This window comes from Nannobrachium achirus (assembly GCF_963921795.1).
Source record: "Nannobrachium achirus genome assembly, chromosome: 4".
Classification (NCBI taxonomy): domain Eukaryota; kingdom Metazoa; phylum Chordata; class Actinopteri; order Myctophiformes; family Myctophidae; genus Nannobrachium; species Nannobrachium achirus.
Window position 1 is genome coordinate 31,500,429 of NC_137813.1, and position 21,175 is coordinate 31,521,603.

The window sequence follows — 21,175 nt, forward strand, 5'->3', positions numbered from 1 at the left end:
TTGTGCACTCATGGCCATGTATGTACTTGTGCGCCAGCAGAGCGTGCAAGTACTGCGTTCGGTGCTGTTCGGTGCAGTCTGTATGTATGTGGATTCAATTCTCTTGAATGCTGCTGGTATGGCATGGAAAGAGGGCATTTGCATTTCCTTCACCACAGTAAAAACTGCATTCATGGTCTGGTGAGGGGGCACTTTTTACAGACGAATAACAGGGAAGGGGCTCAAGCCCCCTTTGATGTCTATGTGTGCACGTCCCTGGAGCCACTCCATATTTTTGCCCCTGTTGTTTTGTATATATATATATATATATATATATATATATATATATATATATATATATATATATGCTTCATGTTAGCAACACACAATCCTGAGCCCTGAGGGTTCCTTTGCCATGCAGGAACTGCAGAATACGGTCCACCAGTAGAGCAGCAACAAAGTCCACCACAAGCACCATGGCAATGACTAGTTTGAACTCAGTGGGAATGTGAACAAGAGCAAACTGTTCATTGAATTCTGGTGAAATACCTGTCAACAGTCCTACAATGGCTAAACCCGATAAGGCAATACTCCATAGTAATGGTTTATTCTCAGCGAGGGACTCCATGAAAGGGTGACCCTTATAGTTAATTGCAAAGGTAGACATCTGCATGGCCAGTGACATGATGTATACAGTGCTGTTGATAAGACTAGGCTCGAATTCCTTATATAGATCCACAAACCGGTCCACCCTTGGAGGACTTCGGCTCTGTGCCCCTTGGTAAAGATACACCAAACAGCAGAAGTGAACGGCAAACTGTAGCAGCACCGTCAACACTGTATAGAGATTGAAGATGTTTGGTAAGGGCCGCTCTCTGGATAAGGACTTAAGTGGCTTTGACCTTGATATGAAGAGGAAACAGCCGGTCAACAAAACGCCCTGCAGGGTGAATTGGAAATCACTGAACATGACTCCCTCGAGGTAGAGCACAGATTGGCTGAAGGCCAGCACCAGGGCATTGAGAGCAAGGATCTTAAACATCTGCAGCGTTGTCACTAGAGTGCAACGGCCCTGCTTTATCACATGGCAAACACATTGAATTGAGGACAGTTTGGAGGTGAAGGGAGCAGCAATGGAGGCATCGCCCAGCTTCACTACTTGTATCTGGTCCTCTTCAAGCTCTTGTAGGACTGTTGATGTAAGACGGTTGATAATCACCTTTTGTGCTGTCAACAGAGCGACACCTATGTGGGCATGTTTGAGAGCTCCGATGTCGTTTGTTCCGTCACCACACATCAACGTCACATAGCCCAGGCCATTTAGACTTGTGATCACGAACTCCTTCTGTTTTGGGCTTACCCTGGCAAACACTCCCACATAAGGCAGTAGGGTGTGTAGAAGCTGTGTGTCACTAGCCAGTCTAGTCAGTCCCTCACCTGTCACACACAGGTCATACTGATGGACGAAAGGGGAGATCGAAGGAGGGGGCATTGGTATATTCACACTGCCATCTATGGACTCCCACTGCCACTCACCTGGATTGGGACCTGACTGTAATATAAGTATTTGGTCCTTCTGAATGAAGTGTAGCTCCTTCGCGACGTGACATGCCGTTAGTGGGTTGTCACCCGTGATCATCACCACATAATGTGATGCCTCCTGGAGCTCTCTGATGACAGCCTTGCTGTCGCTCTTGAGGGGACATGACACTACCATGAACCCAACGAAACGCAGGTCACACTCCAGTGCATCACGATTAATCTCCCTTGCCTTTTGATGGCTGAGGTGTCCTATCTCTTTGTAGCCTAAAGCAAGAACTCTGGCTCCTTCACGGGACATCTCCCTGTGGACCTTGTCATAGCTTGCGGGACACACTGAAAACATTTCCCTGAGTGTCTCTGGTGCTCCTTTGACAGTGGAAATGTAGCAGAGCTCAGTGGAACCCTTCTTTTTATAGGAAGCCAGGACTGACATTCGCTTCAGAGCACTGACAAAGTGGAAGCGCTGGTGGATCTTTAGTCCCTGGGTTGTGATGCCTCGGGCAAAAACCTTCTCATCTTTGGTGAGCACCCAGTCTGCAGCAGTCAGCATGGCCTTCTCTAAAGGATCCCCCACCAGCTGCCCATCATCCAGGGTGACCAACGAGTGGCAGGTGGCCACCACTCGGTGGGTCTCCACTGGGATCTTCGACATAGGCATCAACGTGTTACCTTCTATGAGGCCTGCCACTCCTTGTACCACCAGACTGTCACTAGTCAACGTTCCCGTCTTGTCAAAGCAGCAAATCTCCACTTTCCCTGCAAATGGTATCCTGAAAGGCTCTGTACAAGATACATAAAGTTTAGTGAGGGCGATAAGAGAGGCGTTGACTGCCAGTGACAGCTGGATGGGGAGATCTGGTGGGATCACATTGGTGAGGATTAGGGTGCACTCCAGAAATAACTTGTACCGGTTACGGCTCACATCCTTAGTCCCCTCTACCCACACGTAGCAAGCTGCGGCAATGGCAAACACCAGGAGGAAGAGGATGAAAATGAAGGTCTCCAGATTGTTTGCTGTCACTCTCTTCACCCCAAAGAGGATGGTCCGCAATAGTTTACCCTGAGAGGTGTAGAATCCAGTTCTCAGTACATAGGCCACGCAACCATTGTCTACTGGTTTGAGCCAAGCATTGACTTTTGGAGGGGGGCTATGCTGGATCACTTTAGTCCCACCATAAATCACATGGAGACGAGAGTCCATCTCAAGGTCCAAGATATGTTCTGGGTCCAGGCCCTCCACTGGCTCCTTCATCTGGGGCACTGACTCTCCGGTGAGCATGGCCTCATCCACAATGCAGTGTCCTCTGAGCAGCAGCACATCACATGGTACCAGGTTGTCCTGAGATGATCGTCCTATTGAGACAATGTCGCCAGGGACAAGCTCATCGCTGGATATAGGTCTCCACCTCCTGTTACGATAAACCTGGATCATGTAGCGCTTGTTCCTCATGCCTCGGATCTCAGACATGTTCCTCATTTGCTGCTTGACCAGCGACGACTCAAACAACACCAGGGTGAAGAGCGTGAACACGCTGTAGTACCAGTACACATCCAGACACCACAGCCCCACACAGAACACCTGGAACACAAAGAAGGGAGCCGTGGCTCTCTCTTTGAAGAGCTCAGAGAAACCAGGCACCACCATTTCAACACGGTTGGTGCCGTAGCGTTTTTCTGCAGCTCGCAAGTCTGCTTCCTCGTGGTAGCCATGCCACGCCTGATAGTGGCCAATTGGGTGTCTGATGGGAAAAGCCACTGTGTGGAAACGTTCCTCCTTGTTGTCAAAGACATAGCAGATCTTCTGAAACTCAAAGGACAAAACCTCCTCACCATCCTCACCCTGGTCCCTCTGAAGTGTCACTAGCTCAGCAGAGCCATTGTTCGGGGTGGGTATGACCTTTGCCAGCGTAGCCTTCCGTGGGTCTGGTTCCTTGGAACAAGTGAGCCAACAGTGTGCATGCACAGACCAATAACCAGACAGTACTATTAGGGTGTGCGCGATCCCAATTGCAGCCAGCGCCAGCAGGCCTGCCTCCAGGTTCTCAGAAGCACCATATACTCCTCCTAAACACATGTACAGCCAGCCAGGGTAAAGAACAGCCACAAACGGGAACACTTTAACATGTAGCAGCCAGGGCCTTCGCTTGTACAGGGTGACTGCGCTCACCAGCTCGTCACTGGTGCTGTTGTCATGCTGGTTGTGGCTAATAGAAGGGGTCATTTGCGGCACACCCAGCCCACGAATCCCAGCGACATTATTCCCTTTTTTCATGCTTATTGCACACCCAAAACCTTCCAGGTCGCCTCTTCCTCCACAACGTAAGTATGTTGTCAGTTTAAAGTGTAATCCACAGAGTACAGTGTCCACAGAGTACAATGTCTGATCCTGTCACCACGGATTCCTTTTTTCTGAATCATTCAATCTCATTCAGTATTCCCTTTTTGTCTTGTCTCCTGTTAACTCTGTGACATAATCATGACATAGGTACCAAAAGGATCCATACTATCCATGTTTGTGTTCTGACGTATATGTGGCCAGTCTATGACATCAGTCATAATGTATGCAACGTATGACCCTATTTGGGTAAGGATCAGCTGGATCTGACTGAATTGAATTCCATTATGAGATATTGTTTAATAATACATAAATTAGCCAATATATCTAGCCAATCTATGCCAAATCTAAAGCCTTGAAAAAACAAAGGGTGACGTCATCGAATGGGAAAACCGTCACCATTCCAGCAAGTCACACAGACTACTAGTTTGGGAGAAAAAGAACGGGAAAGGACATACAGTACATCTGCTCCAAACTTAGCTGCACTACCTGGGCCCACTTTCATTGTGGCGAAATGTTGATGGGCATCTTCCCCAAGCATGGGACCCAGTGAACTTTAGATGGTAAAAATACATCTAACAGGTCACTGAGCCCAACCACTCTACATGAAGATTGCAAACCTGCCCCAGACTACATTTTACATTATGAAATGCAATAAAACTCTATTTTGGGTGGATCTTTTGTTTTTCGGGCATTTAAGGGTTAATAACTAAAAGATGGAAGGCCTGAAAGGGTTAACATGCATTCATCTGAAAGGAGTAGAAAGCAGATCTGATGCATTTGATTTGATTTCTGTGCATGTGCAATTTCACAATATCTCAGTTTAAAGATTTGGTAGTTCTGGGCATGAAGCTATAGGGGGTTAATATTTAAAAATGCATAATATTAAATCTAATGCACTGGTACATATTCACTTTCATGGATAAACACTGTAGAAAACAAACTTTATGCATTTAGATCAAGTAGTTTGCATGAAAAGCCATAAAACTTAATTTTGGGTGGATCTTTTGTATTTTGGGCATAACTAAAAATACCCAAGGGATAACACTGGGAAAGAGGTGAGGTGACGAAACCACGTTCACCCTATGGCCCCCGGACAGTGGATATCTGGCACCTCTATGTGAAGTTGTTTGTCAATGTTTTGCTTCTGTTTTGGAAAATGGTCTGAAATCATGTAAGGTAGGCAATTATGATTTGAAAAATGCACGGTACATAGGCTATTATCAGGCAAAATTTACTCTTCAACTAGCGGCCTTAGCAAAATTGTTGAAATATTAGCCCAAATGGAAAATGTTCAAACTTCAAACATGTTCAAATCATTAACCTTATTTCAGACCATTTCCCAAAGCATACAAAATAGTATATACATACTAAATATAATAACATTTTATATAGCCTACTTTAGATTTCTACATTTTGGAGAGTCAATTTTAAAGCAAACCTGTCAGAGTGAGAAAGAGAGGGGGGGGGGGGGGGGGGGGGGAGAGTGGCACTGTGGCAGACAGAGGGAGCAAAATGGATCTTTTTCTTTTCTCTCTAGGTTTGGAAAGTTAAGAAGAAGTAAGAACAAACATAAATGGGTTATACCTATGGCCAAATCACTGATTACTTTGGCCCACGCTCGCCATCTTGTGGACATTCTATTTCTATGTCATGGATCTGCCACATACTCACGTGATTAGGGTGTTTGGTTTGTCTATAATCTCTATGCTTGTTTAATGTGAATAATACACTTTTTTTTATATATATAAAAGGTCTATTTTTAATGATCCTTTAATAGATCTCTGCATTATTTTACCTGTGTAGCCATAGATCATTATCATTATATTTTTTGTAGCAGTTTAAAATATAAGTAAGTACCTAGTTGCCTACCCATTTTATGCTAAATTTACTTTACCACCACTTTTGCACACAACACTAACCTCGCCTACCAGGCTTTCTCCGGAGAGAGAGCCTGGTGTTCGTTCACAACAGACCGTTTGGTTTCCGCCTAAAGCGCGGAAACCACTATAGAAGCGGCGTCGCTTTGATTTGGTCCCCTCCGTTTGTTTCCCCAATCCCTTTTAAAATGCTGGAGTAGCCTACGCAGTCTTGCCAGTCGCTACGAGTTGGATTAAAAGATGCACATACCAAACGAATTTTTTGAAGGCAAAACTACGCCTCATCAAGGTGTTTATTAGGTCGGCCCTAAAAGTATGTCCTTGGGTGCAGGGGAATGTTTTGGGTTAAAACTGAATCCGGTTGATAGTTCCGGCCAAAGTGTAGTCCGTCTAGGACTACAACATGACGTAAAGTGGTTTCCGCTCCCGACCGGATCAAACCCCGTAAAGTGAACTGATCCCAGACTAACACAACACCGGCCCTGGTTTCGCGACCGTCTGCGACTCTGCGTTCAGTTTGATCCTCGCAACTGGCCGTAGGGAGAGCAAGCGTTGCCCTAGCAACGGATAGCTTATTCGCTAAATCGGTTAGCTCGATGGGCTAGCTCTTACAGCTTTATTGATAAGAGAAAAGGTGAAATAGGATTGATGTGCTCGTCTAGTGACACATTGATGTGATTACAGTTTTACTACACGAAGCAGTGATGGCTGCAAACAACCCGTCTGTGTTTCTTCTCATGGTCAACGGACAAATCGAAGGAGCGAATGTGAGTGCACAGTGCACTGGTAGCCGTAGTGTCCTACTGTGTGTTTATAATGTGGACACCGAGCTGGTTTATCATTATACTTAAACCGATCATTGTTTTTGTTGCATGTTTTTTGGTTTTGTTTCCAGTTTCCAGATTACGACGATTTGTACTGTAAATACTGTTATGTCTACGGGCACGACTGGGCTCCTACGTCGGTGAGTACTGTAGTAATGAATCAATCATATCGAATTTTGATTGATTGATTGATTGAAGAATTTATTAGAAGTTTGCAATAGAAAAAAGTACAGTTTCATGAAAGTACAAATCACTGGTACAAGGTCAACTAAAAGGAGATCCTAGAAAGCCGAGGCTTATTTCCACAGGAACCACACTTTAAGTATCTCATATAAGATCTCAATTGATTGATTGAATACTTTATTGACAGTTTGCAGAGATCCGGTACAGGGAAGTATACAGTACAATACAAGGTTTGCTTAAAAAAAGAGAGAGAAAAATCCCCCAGGAAAGCCAATGGCTTGTTTCCATTGGGGACCTGTGTAGAAGTTAACATAAATTACTAAATTATTATGTTAACTTCTACACAGGTCCCCGATATTAGGCTATATTCATGAACGTGATTCCATATCTATGATCGTCAACGTGTGTATTGATAAGATATCAATTAATGAGGCCTACTCAAAATTGAACATAATTAATAATCTAATCTTAATCCTAATTTTCACAATTTCTTATTTTCCCATCTCAACATGTAACTCTCTCTCTCTCTCTCTCTCTCTCTCTCTCTCTCTCTCTCTCTCTCTCTCTAGGGATTGGAGGAAGGTATCTCTCAGATCACCTCTAAAGGCAGTTATCCGCCTCACAGATTAGTGTGGAACTTCCCTCTGGAAATTACTTTCAAGAGCACCAATCCATCTGGCTGTGAGTAGAACACACACAAAGACACACAATGTACACACACACACTCCACGATTGACAGCTTTTTGCACCCCTGATGAGCAACATTAGTGACAGGGGCTGTCACGATTATGACATTTTACATGACAAATAAATTATAATTGTCATTCAAATAATTGTGATTAGCGATTTAATTGTGTTTTTGTCGTTGACAATTACATTTCTGTTTGGCTTTTAGGCTTTGAAGTTGCATATGACACATAACCTAAATATACAAAGAAATTACTGACATATTTGACAACTTTATATTTTAAAAAAGAACATTGATAGTGGAAAACGCTGATCTACAAGCTCACCGCTCGTTGCAACGCGGTGTGAGCTTGTAGAACTGCTAAAATATACAGACATTTTTCAACATGGAAACAATCATGACGATAATTATTAACTACTAGACTAGACTAGACTAGACTAGACTAGAAAAGATGCAGTTGGAAATTACAAGTGTGGTTGCTGACATGACTATATTCTTCAGTAAGCTAACTGTCATGTGAAGCTCGACCAATTCACTAGTTTGCAAATCCCGCCCCATTCTGCCCTGTTACTATGATGGGACATTTGACCCTGGGCAGATTGTTTTTATAGTGGCAGTGAATGGGATTTTTTTATTTTTTCATAGCCTCATTACAGCTATATAAAGTACCAAAGGAAAAACATCTAGGTGATATTAATAAAAAGGGAAGACAAAGGTACAGTAGTTACATTGCAAAACAGGGGGTTTCCCCGAAAATATATGTTTTAATTTGTTTAATCCCAGTGGGACAGAATCACCCATTGCAGATTCTTTTATAGTGGCAGTGAATGGGATTTTTTATTGTTTTCATAGCCTCATTACAGCTATATAAAGTACCAAAAAAAACACATCTACGTGATATTAATAAAAAAAAAAGGGAAGAAAAAGGTACAGTAATTACATAGCAAAACAGTAGTTTTCCCCAAAAAATATATGTTTTAATTAGTTTAATCCTCTGGATCAGAGAGAGAATAGAAATAGAAAGTGGATGCGCATTGCATCTTGGGTAGGAAGAGGACAGGCAGATTATAGTTCTCCTCACATAATAGGCTGGCTTTTCGTAATTCTGCCCATTTAAATTATATGTACCCAATCGTGACTCTTAGACCATTGATAAGGTCCATGTGAACTAGTTTGTTGAAGCTTATTCGTTATGATGAGCGAGATCGCTTGCCGTCGCTATCACGTCCCGCGGCCGTACCGGGCGAACTCCGTGTCGCGCAGTGCGGACAGTTGTTGAAAGGCACATTCAACATTCTCCACTGCACAAACTCCACCCCCGATAGCAAAAAGTGAATGTTTTTTTCTGGTTGGCCAGTCAGGGAGTCTCAGGGACCAATCAGAAGGCTGACAAACGGTGAATTGATTCCCACTCCCATTGATATCCCTATCGATTTATCCCGGACAGAAGTCTGTCTGTCTGTTAATTTCCAATGACAGCGCAAAAGTTACCCTAGAAATAAAGTTTCCCCAAGACTATAATGTGTTGCCCTGTTGGGCAACCACACTAACTAGAAATACTGCTCCTACGAAACAGTTTGGGCTCGCTGCTCCCTCATTGGCTAAAGGCCCTGCCTTTGTACTGTCGGTAATTCTTTTGAGGAGAATAACTTTGGTCTATAAAGTGTTTGTATAACATACTGGTCTCGCCTTTCAGCGAGCCCACAATAATTGTGATTAATATGTAATAATTGTGACAGGCCTATTAGTGACTTCCATATTTCTCTCTGGTTGTCCCCATGCAGGGCCTCAGGTTGTGGTGAGTGTATACGGCCCAGATACGTTTGGCAACGACGTGGTCCGGGGCTACGGCGTCACACACATCCCCATCACCCCTGGACAGTCAGTATCACTTCCTTTCCAGTACTTTTACTTGAACTCTAATACATCTCAGATCCAAATTTTGTACTTTTACTCCACAACATTCATTTGAAAACTTACGTTACGTTACTTTGCAGATATAAATTATAATATAAAAAAAAACATACATTTACCACTTTAACTTTATTAGCCTGGCATTGCCAAACTGATGACGTGGATTCACTCAAACGTTCCTCCACAGTATCAGACTGGACTTCGGCCCATAGGCAGAAAGTATGAGAAATCAGAAAATGACCGGACCAATCAGGGGCTGCTTTTCAATCTTTTATGCCCTGCAGTTGAAACGCAGTCACTGATTGGTCCAGTCATTTTCTGATTTCTCATATATCCATGTTATCAGTCTGGCAATGCCAAGCTACTATTTCATACCTAGGCTATTTTCAAACATTTTGTTATTTTTACTTGGGCACTTTAAGTACATTTTGATGAAACACTTTCATACTTTTACTCAAGTACATTTTGAATTCTGGACTTTTACTTGTAACAGGGTACTTCTACATTGCAATATTGATATTTTAGTTAAGTAACAGCTGTGAGTACTTTTTCCACCACTGCATCCTGTCACCATCTTATTCACATTCAGACGGTTAGTACAGCCAGCCCATCTAATATTAATTTAACGCGTGTATAAGCAACATAAATGAAGGCCGTAAAGGCAGGAACGTTGTTTTTACAGCCGAATAAATACATTTTCTTAAGACGTTGTGCAGACCTTCTCCTTCTTCATAAGCAACATGAAAAAACATGCACAGTCCATTTGGATACAGTGCAGGACAGACAGGCTTTATTGCCAAGTATGAGGTTCATTCTGCTCTGCTTCTCTGTAACGGATTACAATATCGTCTTGGTCGGGTGGAAACTTGTTATGTTCAAAACCGTTTGTTTTGTATTTATCATTTTATAAATGATTTAAACTAGTGAAAACAGCCGATCTACAAGCACATAACGCCTCGCACCGTGAGGCATTGTGTGCTTGTAGATCTGCTGTTTTCACTACTTTTGTGCGGCGGCCTTGTATGATGAAGCAGGGCTTTGCTTTGCGAAAGAAATTACAAATTTGAAACTTGGAGATACAAGGTTTCTGCCGATACTACCCTGTGCTCAGTTACACCACTGCCTCAGTCTGCAGTCTAATATTATCCCTCCGTCTTCTCCATTCCACTTGTACCCACTAAAATATTAATCAGTAGATTAATCAAAGTCATTTTAAAAGAAGTTGCTTCACTCGAAACATCTTGGTTATTCCTGACTGGGCTGTCTTGAGCTTGTAGATCTATTTTCAGCATTATGACTCTGTTGTACGAAGGAGGAAAAAAAATATGCATAACAAGACAACACAAGGCTGCTAAATACAAGCCCTAATTCCAATAATGATCCACAGCTGTGTTGTGGTTGTGTTCACATTCACATTCACAATCACATATACAAATACAGTGCAACCCATTTCAAAGTTCCCCTCAAAATAGTCTAGTCTTGACTGAAACGTCATTGTGTTTTCAACTCTTCGAATCGGGAGTCCTCTGTTCTTCTGACATACATATTATACTTTTCATGACGTATTCAGGAATACCGGTGACTTGTATGCGACACAGAATGTAAAATTATGTGCTCTGGCTTGATATTAAACTGTCTCTGGATTAGTATCACACCTAAATAGCTTAATGGATAATGACATCACATCCTGTGTCTGTTGGTACATTGGACTCTCATGTTGTCCACATGTCACACCTCCTGTACAAGATCTCCTCTCTCATCCATATTGTCTCCTTTTGACCAGCGTGATTCAAAACAGCGGCACAGTTCGGCCAGTGGAGACGCCCCTATACTCTATAGAGACGCCCCTCTTAACAACACACACGCATATATATACACAAAATAAAAGCCTGCACACTTTTGTGCTGTGCTCAAAATAAACTTGACACTTGTACTGTGAAAGGCCTCTCATTTTATTTATCTTCTGTGCTGGGTGTTTTTTTTAATGGGTTGGCATGGTACAAAAAAGATAAATTAGAATTAGTGAAAACGGCTCACAACACACTTTGAAAAGATATTGATAAAAATATACTGTCTTGTTTTGTTCACTACTAGAAAATGCAGACATAACTTAGAAAATGCAGACATAACTGTTTATTTACAACAGCCAAAAATGTAATACCTTTGTAAAACATGGGCTGTAGGAAAAAAATTAGGAAACCTCCACTGGCCGAACTGCGCCGATGTTTTGAATCACGCTTTTGACCAGTCCTTATCTCGCCTCCTTCCTTCTTATCACAGTCTGCCTCTGTGTTCATTTACCTCTTGAGCTTGTACAAATGTAACCAATGGTTAAACTTGTAAACACCCAAGAGTTACAAATGAATAAATGAACACAGATTTTACTACGTGTTTCGAAACACTTTGAAATTAACCTCTCTTTGTTTACCAGACACACAAGAACTATCCCCATGTTCGTCCCCGAATCCACATCAAGACTTCAGAAATTCACAAGGTAAGATGAAGTGAACAGTCTTTGAAGTTTGTGCGTGTTCTCCATGAAGCCCTAGTGATCTAGCTTATCAGATATTCTTACTTGAAGATGAGAAGAGGAATGTCTCTGGATGATGCAGCCCATCTCTGTAGCGCTATGAAATATTTACTGCTTTCTGTGTGTTGTCTAGTCCTGCGTGTAGACGGCCCAACTACTCCCCAGTAGTGAATGCAATTATCTAACTGTTCCATATTAATGATATTATCATCATTAGTATGCATCCAGGGTAGATCGTCCAGAGTAATGAGCTATGTAGAAGAGTGTGCCGCAGTTGTACAAATTATATTGTATATTCTTTAGAGCCTGGCTAATGCCGGATGTTAGGGGCTGATTCAGATTAGTGAGTAAAAATGTACTGTATACATGCCGATATTCTTATAATACGTAAACAAATTTATTTTACAATGATCTCTCAAATGTTATCAAACTCTTGGGACAAAGAGGTAATGGAGGCAGCTATATAAATAGCTTTTAATTCCCCCTACACACACTCTCGTAGGACAACAAAATATATATATCTTTCTGTAAAAAATAAAAATCACACTCAGTGTGAAGTGAACGGTGCTATTTATGAGTTAATTTCAATAAGGAAGGCTTGGCCAATGTGCCAAGTGTGGGGACATACATACTGTACGTACAATCCGACAAAGCTAGATGTAGGATCAGTTAGCGCCGCTAAAAAATACTGGGCCATACCGGGCCATATCAGAGAACATACTGTATAGTACAGGGGTTTTCAACGTTTTCAGGCCAGGGACCCCTTAGCTGAGAGCGAGATGAAGCAGGGACCCCCAGATTCCATATAGTTTTGTTTGACAGCACAATCATCAATGTACTTTGGATTCATGACAATTTGTGTTATCAGATATGTAACCACTTGAACCGTCAATACTTAATAAACTTGACCTTTCACTCTGTACTTGGTCTGCTTTTTTGCCCCCTCTACACCAAACCTCTTTGCCGAAAATAGCTGATTTACAAGCTCACAACACCTCGCAGCGCAAGGCCTTGTGAGCTTGTAGAAGAAGGACCCCCTGTAGTAACTCTGAGGACCCCTGTATATTCAGCTCACTATGTTGGTCGGACTCTAGTATAAAGCCTACAACTTCAGCACACAAACCAGATATCCAGACACTTAAATGATGATGAATGCCCAGTGATGGACCCCAGGCCATTGCCCTCTTCCTCCAATGTCTCCCACTTAACACTAACATTTACATTGTTTTAATTCACTTGTCTCACACAGCTGGCTGCTGGGCCGGCGTCCTGAATACATAGATCCTAAAGTGGTGGCCCAGGGAGAGGGCAGAGAAGGTATGTGTGTAATCTGAGGCATGTCCTCCCTTCCACAATTCTTGTCTATATCAGTGATTCTCAACCTTTCAATGACCCAAAATTTGACATGCATTAGACCAGTGGTTCTCAACCTTTTCAGGCCGGGACCCACAAAATAATTATATTTTAACTGGGGACCCCCACCCTGACAAGCACTAAGAGTTGAGGCATTACATTTTATATAACACGGTTCTATTGTGAAAATAGCCGATCTACATGCTCACACCGCCTCGCAATGCGAGGCGTGGGCCTCTAATGACTCTCATAACTCAAGAGTGTGTGCAAATGTGGGTCTATTTTGTTCCATTTTGCACACTCCCAGAGTTAGACCTGTACGGGTCCATTTGGAATTTGGTCTGAGGGTCCCTGGACTGGACCCAACTTTGAGAACTATGTTAGGCCACAATATTTTATCTCTCTGATATAATCTGTTATATGGTGCCGAATAATTTTACTTTCCATGTACTGTAGGTATAAATATAATAGTGAAACTCTGATCAGGAGAGCGTTTTTTATATTTCCTATAGTTGTATTTACTTAATGCATGTAATAATGGTGAAAACTATCAATCGTTTAGTCCCCGAACTCCTGGTCTATCCTGGATAACACTTTGTTCGCCTGAGTTAAGTTCAGGGCACGCTAGTTAAATAAACCCCTGTGTACTGTGTGTCTTCTGTCTCTCAGTGACGCGGGTTCGCTCCCAGGGATTTGTCACGCTGTCCTTCAACATCATGACTAAAGACATGAGGAAACTGGGATACGACACCACTCCTACAAACCCTGCAAACACACTGGCACATTCTGCCTCGTCTGGCCTCGCGCCACAAGAACAGCTGTACGGCACCTGAGCACTACACAAGGGGTTCCCTTTAAACACGTACGGCTGACACTGTTGCATGGTGAGAATAGCCCACCTACAAGCTCACGTGTTGTGAGCTTATAGATGGGCTATATTTCCGTTGCACAAGACTTGCATACAACAGGGCATACGGTTTTAGAACCTTCGCCTATAATGACATGCCCTAAATAGATGATATACCAGGATGTGGTTAATCATCAGATGGGAGTATTCTATCCTTGAGGACGTGGTCCAAGTACAGTACACACACCTCATGTATGCATAAGGGATGAACACATCACTGTCAGTCTTTGACCAGAAAGTCAGTGTAAATCTCCTGCAAACTGTGTACACTAGCTAAGTTAAAGCAAGCAGATATAGTGGCAAATGTGACCTAACACTCATACCGTACCATACCCACAGTGTCTTTTAATAGGAATGGGTTTGTAGGGTGGAGAAATTAGGCCATGTATTTAATCACCATAAACCTGTTTGTAAGCACTTGAATTTTTATATTTTCTACTGTTTTGTATTTTTAATAAATTTGTACTTTGACCTCATTCTGGGCATTTTTAACATCCCAAACATACTCTGGAACAATTGTACCGAATCAAAGGATTCACTCAAAGTATGTTGGGTTCCTCACTCTATAGCATTAACCTGATATAAACCCAATCTGTTTATATGCAAAAGTTGTCTTGAGAACTTAACCTGTTCTCACCCCATGAACCCACCCATTTCTTTTTATTAGAGGCTCTTGAAACACAGTTTAACCTAAACCGAAAAAGTATGGCTCAGCAAATTGTGAACACAGAACACATGTCATTTGTGAAAAGATCGTTTGAACGCACACACTAGAAGCAACACTGAGAAAAGAGTTCCAGAGCTGAAGTGATACACATTTTTATTTTGAACCAATGCAGCTACAGTTTGTTGTCATAGTCATCCATCACGGTTTTCCACTGCGCTCTGTTTTTAGTTTTGTTTTTAGATGCTGTTAAAATACCACGGTGACTTTCCTACAAAAACCCATTACACAGAATAATAAGGTATACAGAAGAACAGTATGTTACAATAGTACAAATGATAAATTATATTATACAGTTATAATGCCAACAAGTTTGAGCACGTATCCAATAAAAAAGCAGCCTGCTCCCAGTACTATGAGAAGGGTAAATAGACAGACGGACACATGGAAAAGAACGAAGGTGGCTGTTTATGCATACAGGTAGCCCATAATGTTAGTTAGTCCTCTTGATAAAAGCATAGTGAATACATTGTAACACAGAGGAGCTAGCTACACATAGGCCTCATTTCCACTGCCCCCCACCTGTAACGTGTGTAAAATAAGACTTCCAGGCTCTGGAAGACAGAGGAAGGAGTCTTATGCTGCATTCACACTGAGGGAAGCCAAGCTAATGGTTTGCATGGTAATTCAAAGTATTCTCTATGCAAACCAGCTTTAAACATTTCCAAGCTTTTTTTTTTTTTCAGTTTGGAAATTTTAAAAGCTGGTTTGCATAGAGAATACATTGAATTACCAAGCAAACCATTAGCTTGGCTTTTCTGTATGTGAATGAGGCATTATACTGGATTCTCATCCAACAGTTTTGGTGTGCTGTGAAATAGTCAGGTGGGTAGTATTGTTTACATCCTGCCATTTAACGTTGTTAAAATTAAGTGATGATGCAAACTTTTCCACAGCCATTAAAAAAAAAACAACGGTTTAGGCCACAGTGAAAGAGAGACCAGTGAAGGCTAATTTATACCCTGGTGCACAGCCTTTTTGACAAGTATCGCTTGACAAAAGTTACCTATTTTTTTTAAACGTTGCAATAAAAATGGTGTAAAGTGGCGACAACATTTCTCCAGTTAAAAATCAATTTGTGTTGAGCGACACTCAAAGTCAAAAGGGTTGTGTGTGACCAAGTATAAAATATCCTTGAGAAAGTAACAGACACTGTCTTGGCTAGTACAGTATATCATAGTATAGCATCTCAATAAACAAGACTCAGTATTGGCAAAACGAAGTTTGCACAACCACACACGTCAAGCGTTAAGTCTTTATCATTTCTCCTTTTCTTTACCACAAATTCCAATTTTTGCATATTTAGTTAAGGATAAAACTGGTTTGCTGGTCTTACATCCAATCATTCATGACCCCCCACATTCCCATTATCACTATCATCATCGTCACAGTCCGAGCCAACCCCTCCCCTTTGCCTGAGAGAAATGAAGGTCTGTCTGAATTACAGCAACAGACCAGGGGAGGGCGCCAGCTCACACCAAAGCAGGAACAACAAAATCATTAGAGCCTTTCCACAGAAAGAACATTGGCAGTGATCAACAGAATTTAAGGAGGGAAGAAGAATGCAGAGACCTAGGAGGTGTGGGGTTTTCATGCCAGGTTGTCGTGTTTGTCATTGTTCATGTTATCGTTTCACTCGACTCGCCCAGCAGGAGGTAAAGAGAAACGCTCAACTTGATCCTGATAAGATGTTCTGACCCCCGACAAACCAACTGTAAAATAGTCATGGTTTATATAGGTAGGTATATAAAATATTCTTTGATAATGTGGGCAGGGGTTTCCGTTTTAATTTCTTTCTTTCAACGAAGCCTCAGCCACATCATTTCAACTACGCATAGTTTGTCTCCCCAGAAATCAGTCGCCATGACTTTGGTAACAGTTGTGCTTCTAGAGAAGAGGAATATATACCCAATGGGTGAAAGAGAAAACACAAAGAGAGAGAAATCGACAGTGATACATTGTATAGCTAGTATAGAGCCCCTCCCCCCCTAAAATCATAACAAAACTAATTTAAAAAAGAAAAGATAAACACTTTTTGTTTGTTAACATGATGTCAGGTCTAACTGTTGTGGGATTCCCTGTGCTAACAATAGCCCAAACACTACAGGAACTAGTCTGTGTGTGTATGTGTGTTCGTGGCTAATGTTCTTGCAAGTGGATTAGCTGCAGTAAATCCAGAGCTCAAATCTCTACCATGATACAGTGGCTTACCATGTCTTCTAAACACAGAGCTTTTTCCTGCAACCATGTCACTGTAGTAACGTCCCTTGACGTGTAGTCTGAATGTCTAGCACGATCGCACAAACACACGCACGCACGTCGCGTGCACACACACACAGAAACTGTTGGCATAACCTCTATCACTGCCATATCTTGTTGTGTGTGTGTGTGCATAGAACAGAACTTTTTATCTCTGCACTTGAAGCCAACATTCTGTTCCAATGTACTGCATGGCAAAACAAACGGGCAGGCCCGCTAGTTAAAGTACACTTGGAGGTTAAATGTATTTCACTCTTATAATACACAGACCAGCTCTCCTCCCACTATCCCTTTGACCCCTAAAACCCCCCTACAAGCAGTGGAATACTGACGCCATCACTGCAAAGTCTTTTGCCTTTCACAATGTGTCGGTGGAAGAGACTTTTACACCTCTCCATAACAAATACGTGTTTGCATCAGAACCTCAAAGAGCAACTCTATTAAAATCTGGGGACTGTCCCCTTGATCAGAGTTCAAAGTTCCATCCCGTGACCCCCAAAGGTCAAAGTTCATCCGGAGGGCCAGTGGAGAAGGTCAAAAGTAGAAGAGGAAGTGACCCGACGAGAGTTGTGACAGAGTGAGTGATACCGTGGTACCATGGAGTGTTGTGACGAAGACACGTGTCGCTTGAACGGCTAGCTTCCCTCTCTCCAGAGCTAAGGTCTAACGGTGAACCCAGCAGTCACAGAACCAAAAAACAAAAAGCAAAGTGTGCAAAATCCCTGCTTAGTAACTCTCTCTCTCACACACACACCCACACACACACACAAACACAAAACACTCGCTTCTGAACGGCTCCCTCGTCGTTATTCCAGGGTGTATGCACTCAAGCTGCCTGGAAAATACACAGTGTAAAAGCCTTCAGACGTATGTGTAAACACATGCACTCACACACACACTCACACTGACAGGGGTTATAAAAGGTTAGCTGTAGAGAAGAGATAAGATCCTGGTGTTAGTACAGTAAAAGTATCCAGTCTAAAAAATATCTAGGAGGGAGGGAGGGAGTGTAGCAGAGAGAACCAACCAAGGAGAAGGAGAGCGATGCTGTCCCGTCCAGCATCTAGTGGGGAAACTGTAAACACTGCCACTACTCCAGAAGGTCTGTAGACGGATGTAACTTCTACATCGTCGTCATCAACAACGTTGTGATCATACGATCAGATCGGGAACACAGGACTAGGCAGCTCGTAGCACAGAGAGAGAGAGATAGAGAGAGAACAGAGAAGGAGGAAGAGTGGAGAGCCGAAGGAAGTTTGTGTGGCTGTGGGGAGCCAGGAAGGGTTTGTGGGAGGTCGTTTTGGGACTAAAAGGAGTTGGTTGCTCCCCACCCCCTCCCCTCTCCCTCCGTCCGTCCTGGAGAAGCTTCTCGGGGAGCCACAGTGAAAGAGAGGCGAGAGCCCAGTGTGGAGGGGGTGTAGACCCTCCTCTCTCACAACAGGAAGGGGTTGGTGGTTCCGGGCGGCTGTGTGCCGGCCTGGGGGGGCGTGCTCATCAGTGACTGGGGCATGGACATGCCCATGGATCCAACGGGAGCCATCATGCGGCCCATGGGGGCCCCCATCCCAGCCAACGGGACCATGGTGATGGCCTGGGGGCCCACGGAGGACAGCGACATGGGCACGTCGGAGGACATGCTGCCGAAGCCGGCGGGCATGGGGCTCACCCGCATCTGGTTGAGGGTGGGCGGAGCCGGCTGGCTGATCTGGAAGGGGTTGGCCTGGGCTGCTGGGGCTGCCGGGGCGGCAGAGGCTCCTGTGGCCATAGAAGAGGAAGAGGAGGGAGAGAGAGAGAATGATAATCAATAGGAAGCTCCTTGTTCACATGACAATAAATATGCAAACAAAAAACAGCAGAACACATGGCGGTTTGGAACACGTTCTGATCAAATGTATTATAGCAGGGGTCTTCAACGTTTTCAGGCGAAGGACCCCTTAGTTGAGAGAGAGATGAGGCAGGGACCCCAACAATCTTTTCGAAGATTCCATATAGTTTCACCGTTTGACAGCAGTGTATTTTGGATTCATGTTAATTTGTGTTTTCAGATATTTAACCACTTGAACCGTCAATACTTAATAAACTTGACCTTTCACTCTGTACTTAGTCTGCTCTTTTATCTCTACACCAAACCTCTTTGCCGCAAATAGCCTATCTACAACGATTCGCAGTGCGAGGCGTTGTGAGCTTGTAGATCTGCTATTTTTGGCTAAAGTTCTCAGAATATGGACGTTAGGGTTCAAGTGGTTGATGTAAAAAAAAAGGGGGGGAAAAGGTTTCTATCACTAAAATATTTGGAGGACCCCCTGTAGTAACACTGAGGACCCACTGTTGAAGACCCCTGTATTATAGCAAAGAGTACTATAAATCACAACACACAAAAAAAATATTAACAGGACTAAATCCAAACACACACACTTAAATATAAAACAGAGAACTCAAAGGATATTGCCAGTGTTTCTCCTTCCTTCCTACCTGCTGAAGCCAGGAAGGGGTTGACGATTGGTGGGGGCTGTGCTGGCCTGGACACCAGTGAGTCCAGGTTGACCAGGGCAGCGTTGGGGCCCAGGAATGACTCTGGAGTCTTCCTGATGAGGTTGGAGGTGTGGGATAAGGATGTAGGTAGCGGGTCGAACATGTCCAGACTGCTGCTGCTGGCTAGAGAGGATGCTACGCCCCCATCACCTGACCAACAGAGAGATGGACTAATATTACTATCATTATAATAAATTAATACATTTCTAATTTAGATCAATGTCAGGACATCAAAGTACCTCAATTAACAGACCACAAGAAAATGTTAATAGTGGTGATAAAGTTCCCTGGTGGATGCCTAGAATATTACTGTATTGAAACCAGAGTGGAACTCCCTTTACCACCGAATCACCATAGATACAACTATTCTAAACAGTATTGTCTAGTGGTTCTCAAACTCTTTAATTTCAAGGACCCCCATAACTCTGAGACTTATACACTCTCAGAGTTAAAGACCTGTAAGGGTCCATTTGGAACCCCTTCAAGGGATCCCGAGGGTCCATGGATCCCACTTTGAAAACCACTTGTCTAAATTGTTGTTTAGATCAATATTCATGACTATTCTCGATATAAAGCGCTCCAGGTCAGTCAGTGTCTGTGGACTCATGTAAAGCATACAGTATTCGTATTGAGGCATGCTGATGTCACATAAACGTTGGCTCATAATTTGATGCAATAAAATGATGAGTAGATGTCATTATGTGAAGAGGAGAGAGACAGACAGCCTGGCTCCTTAAGTTGTTTCCATGGCACAGCTGCAGACACATCAATAATTGCGCATACACACACACACACACACACACACACACACGCACACACGCACACACGCACACACGCACACACCCACACACACACACACACACACACACACACACACACACACACACACACACACACACACACACACACACACACACACACACACACAAGCCCCTAAAGGATCTATAAAAGAGAGCCCATTTAAATTCATCGCACATGAGGGTCACAGTTAAGTAAGGACCATGTTCAATCTGATTGCTGCCGCTCTAGTCTGGGATCAATACCATTTTCGGGTTTCTGATCTGGTCTGAGTGGAAATCATTTTACGTCATCAGGTGGCCGGAACCACCGGTGCCGTACACCTCCAAAATGATTCCCCTAGTTAGTGTTGTTGCTATAGGCAACAAACACACTATTGTATTGGGTCCGAGAATTCTTTGCCAGCAAAGTGAACCGGCTGCGTTTTAAAAACCTGTTGAGTGATGTTATCCGCGGTGTAAGGCTGAACATGATGGACATTGTAATGTCCAATCAGACACAATTGGTCATCCTTCGCTCGACACCTGATCGCTGATAGGACATTATATTGTCCAATATATCCAGCCTTACAAGCCGAATATCAACAAAAGTTTACAAGCTTCTAGTGACATCACAATAGAGCATCGCAGTTCAAGCCCCGCCCCGTCCCGACTCCAGTGCCGGAAGCGATTTCCCCATTCATTTCATCCATAGACATTTCAGAAAGTATTTATTTAAAGTCTTTCAA

General features: G+C 43.1%; 3 protein-coding genes across 5 annotated transcripts in view; 1 reads left to right on the forward strand and 2 right to left on the reverse strand.

Annotated features, from left to right (window-relative positions):
• Positions 1-349: 349 nt before the first annotated feature.
• Positions 350-3,793, reverse strand: LOC308282826 (endoplasmic reticulum transmembrane helix translocase-like; the record flags this gene model as incomplete). The annotated part of the gene is made up of 1 exon (XM_080723211.1): positions 350-3,793. The coding sequence occupies one exon, from the start codon at positions 3,791-3,793 to the stop codon at positions 350-352; it is 3,444 nt and encodes a 1,147-aa protein (XP_080579337.1).
• Positions 3,794-6,440: 2,647 nt separating this feature from the next.
• On the forward strand, positions 6,441-14,061 carry b9d1 (B9 protein domain 1; the record flags this gene model as incomplete). Its single annotated transcript, XM_080723704.1, has 7 exons — positions 6,441-6,503; positions 6,632-6,700; positions 7,313-7,424; positions 9,216-9,312; positions 11,777-11,839; positions 13,125-13,192; positions 13,898-14,061. The coding sequence occupies 7 exons, from the start codon at positions 6,441-6,443 to the stop codon at positions 14,059-14,061; spliced, it is 636 nt and encodes a 211-aa protein (XP_080579830.1).
• Positions 14,062-14,974: 913 nt separating this feature from the next.
• The window catches only part of epn2 (epsin 2), a 29,845-nt gene continuing 23,644 nt past the window's right edge, over positions 14,975-21,175 (reverse strand). For all 3 annotated transcript variants that reach the window (XM_080722963.1, XM_080722964.1, XM_080722962.1), the window contains exons 8-9: positions 19,591-19,800; positions 14,975-18,873 (exon numbers count right to left, since the gene is read on the reverse strand). In XM_080722963.1, the coding sequence (XP_080579089.1) occupies positions 18,551-18,873; positions 19,591-19,800 (533 nt within the window). In that variant the 3' untranslated portion in view covers positions 14,975-18,550. The remainder of the gene's footprint in view (positions 18,874-19,590; positions 19,801-21,175) is intronic.